Source organism: Malus domestica, chromosome 15 (assembly GCF_042453785.1).
Source record: "Malus domestica chromosome 15, GDT2T_hap1".
Lineage (NCBI taxonomy): Eukaryota > Viridiplantae > Streptophyta > Magnoliopsida > Rosales > Rosaceae > Malus > Malus domestica.
Genome location: NC_091675.1, coordinates 12149856 through 12152657, shown reverse-complemented (window position 1 = coordinate 12152657; position 2802 = coordinate 12149856). Strand labels below are relative to the sequence as shown.

The 2802-nt window shown below is 40.2% G+C and overlaps 1 protein-coding gene across 1 annotated transcript; it reads left to right on the top strand.

Moving 5' to 3' along the window:
- Positions 1–244: 244 nt before the first annotated feature.
- LOC103400050 (uncharacterized) lies at positions 245–1261 on the top strand. Its single transcript, XM_008338735.4, has one exon. It carries the CDS (start codon positions 305–307, stop codon positions 1091–1093), a length of 789 nt encoding a protein of 262 aa, XP_008336957.3. The 5' UTR covers positions 245–304; the 3' UTR covers positions 1094–1261.
- The last annotated feature ends 1541 nt before the right edge of the window (positions 1262–2802 follow it).

Below are 2802 nucleotides of genomic sequence, written 5' to 3'. Positions count from 1 at the left end.
TGTGTGTGGGCATTCATAACAATGCCAATGTTTTCAACAATTTTGGAATTATAGAATCTAGATCAGGAGGTCGTTAAGAGCTGCTCATGCTCAACTTTCTGGATATTGCAAATGTCACATTCAATACCAACTACCATCCAAATTTTCTACAAATTGCGCGAGGCCCCATTATTTACCTACCACATTAAATTTTATTTATTTTCACTTCCCATTTTATCAGTTTATATCATCATCTCCTCATATAAATGTAATACCACATAAGAACATAACCCCTCAGGCACATTTTAGCTAATCTAAGCTAGCTATGGACTGGTTCTCATGGCTGTCAAAAACCGGCCTTGAACCCTCCCTCATCTACGAATACGGCCTCGACTTTTCGCACAACCAGCTGCAGCTCGACGACGTGAGATACTTAGACCACGAGTTTCTTCAGAGCATGGGAATATCTGTGGCCAAGCACAGGCTAGAAATACTCAAGCTTGCCAAGAAAGAAACCGGATTTGGGCACCCGAAATCGCTTTCTCGGCTTAGTTGGGCGCTCATTCGGACCAAGAAGTGCTTCTCCAAGTACTTTAACAAGTTCGTTTTTCATGAGGACGGCAAGGGTGCAACTCAGACCGAGCCAACTCGGTATCAAGAGCATTGGAGAGGAGCTTTGTTGAGGAAGCACAAGAGTTATTGTGAGGAGGTCAAGGATGAGAACCCTATGTTGGTCAAAACTAGGAGCATTGCGCTTTCTGGACCGTTGGATGGGAGGGTCCAGGAGAGATTGATGGCTCATAATAATCGGAGCTTGAAGCTATCGGGACCGTTGGATAGGAAGGTTCATGAGACGTTGATGTACACAAATAGGAGCCCAAGGCTGACCGGTTCTTTGGTTGCAAGTCCGAGTCCCAAGTTATCTGGACCGTTGGATGGAAGAACGTACGAGATGATCATGGCCACAAATAAAAGTCCGAGACTTTCTGGGCCGTTGGATGGGAGAGTTGTGAGCCCAAAGTTTTGCTTTCCTTACGAGAAGGAAAGGGAGGATGTTGATTATGATGATCATTCACTTCGGACTGCACTGTTTCAGGATCTGAAGCCAACTTGAAGTTTGTGGTTTGGTTTGGTTGGTTTGTCCTAACAGGAGAGTATATGCCTTAGAACGGAAGATATATCTATTTGCTTCGATTACATTATGAGTATTTTAGACATTAACAGATGTGCCTCAATGACACGAAAAGATAAATAAGTTCATGTTTGTGGTGTGTTCTTACAAGTTGGATGGTTTTTCTCAATGTTTTACTTCCTTATGCATCCTCTTGTGCTTTTAGATGGGAATATATGGAAATCCCTAAATACATTTACTGGTTGATTGGATTTGCCCATCATTTCATAGTAATTTCTTGAAACATGTGTTTTCAGAGGGGGGAAAGAAAGGAAGTGATTTCTGCACCTTTTCTTTCTCAGCGAATTAAAGAACAAATAAATAAGAGTGTGCAGGAAGAGAAAAAAAAAGTGTACGTAAATCATATCGTTGAAAAAAAGTATAAGTTGAGTGTAGTTACTATGATCGAATCAATCAGTACTAGCTTTACAGCAAACTTTCATGATTCTGCTTCAACAACACTTTCAGTCCCAACTACCATATAGTTCATAGGATACAGTCGAGAGCTAAAATTCTCCAACTGCAGTACAGTTGAACAGAAAAAGCCGAAAATTTGCACAAACTACAATTTAGAATTGGACAAACAACCTAGAGCCTCCACATGTGTTGATTCTTTGGTTCTGAAGACGGATTTGAGAAACTAAAACTTTCTACATACGTCTCAGATAGTTGATGTAGTTGTATCCAGATATGCTCGAGTATGATGGCTCTATAGACAGTAGAACTTCCACTCGCCGCTCCTTCATCTTAATGGTTTGTATTTGGAAGAACCCTCAAGGATCCCCCAGCGTAAAGCATGTCGTAAACGGGCTTTATATATCACGTAAACCCAGTGTCTCCTTCGTCTCCAAACCTCTGCATTCCTTTTTCTTCTCCCACTCCGATGGCTAGCGGCGGGAAGCCGTTGACCCACGCCTTGTTTTCTCAAGAACAATTCGGTACTTGTAAATGAGCATGACCTTTACATTTGCATCCGACTGTCGTTTCAATTTTGACTCGGAACAGCAGCATATTTGCTGGGTATATGAGATTTTTAATTGGAAGTGGGATCCAAAAGGAACGCCGATAAAGAACTTTTATTAAAATAAACACATATTTACAAGCCAAACAAATGTCCAATTTATTCCTAAAAACAAAGAAAACACAGAAAAAGAGTCCAACATCAGTGAAGCTCAAACAAAAACAAACAACCGAAAACCATCCACTGTGGTCGTCACCGCCGATCCGAGAATCAGCCAGCCACTCAATCCTCCATCCATCACAGATCATCCCCTCCATAGGCGCCACTTGCACACAACCATCAACAAGAGACAGTCGACAAGAGAGAAGCCAACCATTGAAAAGAAGCTCCGGGAAATTCCTGAGCAACACCGCCATAAATGACAGACAATAAGGAGAACGTATTAAGTAAAATGAAATAAGGAGAATGTATCATATCTGTTTATATTTGACCGTTTGACGGTGTGCATGTATTAAGTAAAATGAAATAAGATTAAATTCAATTGTTAAATCGATGAAAATCAAATATGATCAAATATCAAATATGATTAAATTCAATCCTGTATTTTAATTGAAGTTTGAAAATTATAGTTTTATATCATTTATCTAGTTTCAATCCCTTCAAATCGCACGTGTAATTCCACTTTTCTTTG

What these genes read in the sequence shown, in the direction of transcription:
- LOC103400050 (XM_008338735.4), top strand. Translation starts at nt 305, where the DNA reads ATGGACTGGTTCTCATGGCTGTCAAAAACCGGCCTTGAACCCTCCCTC.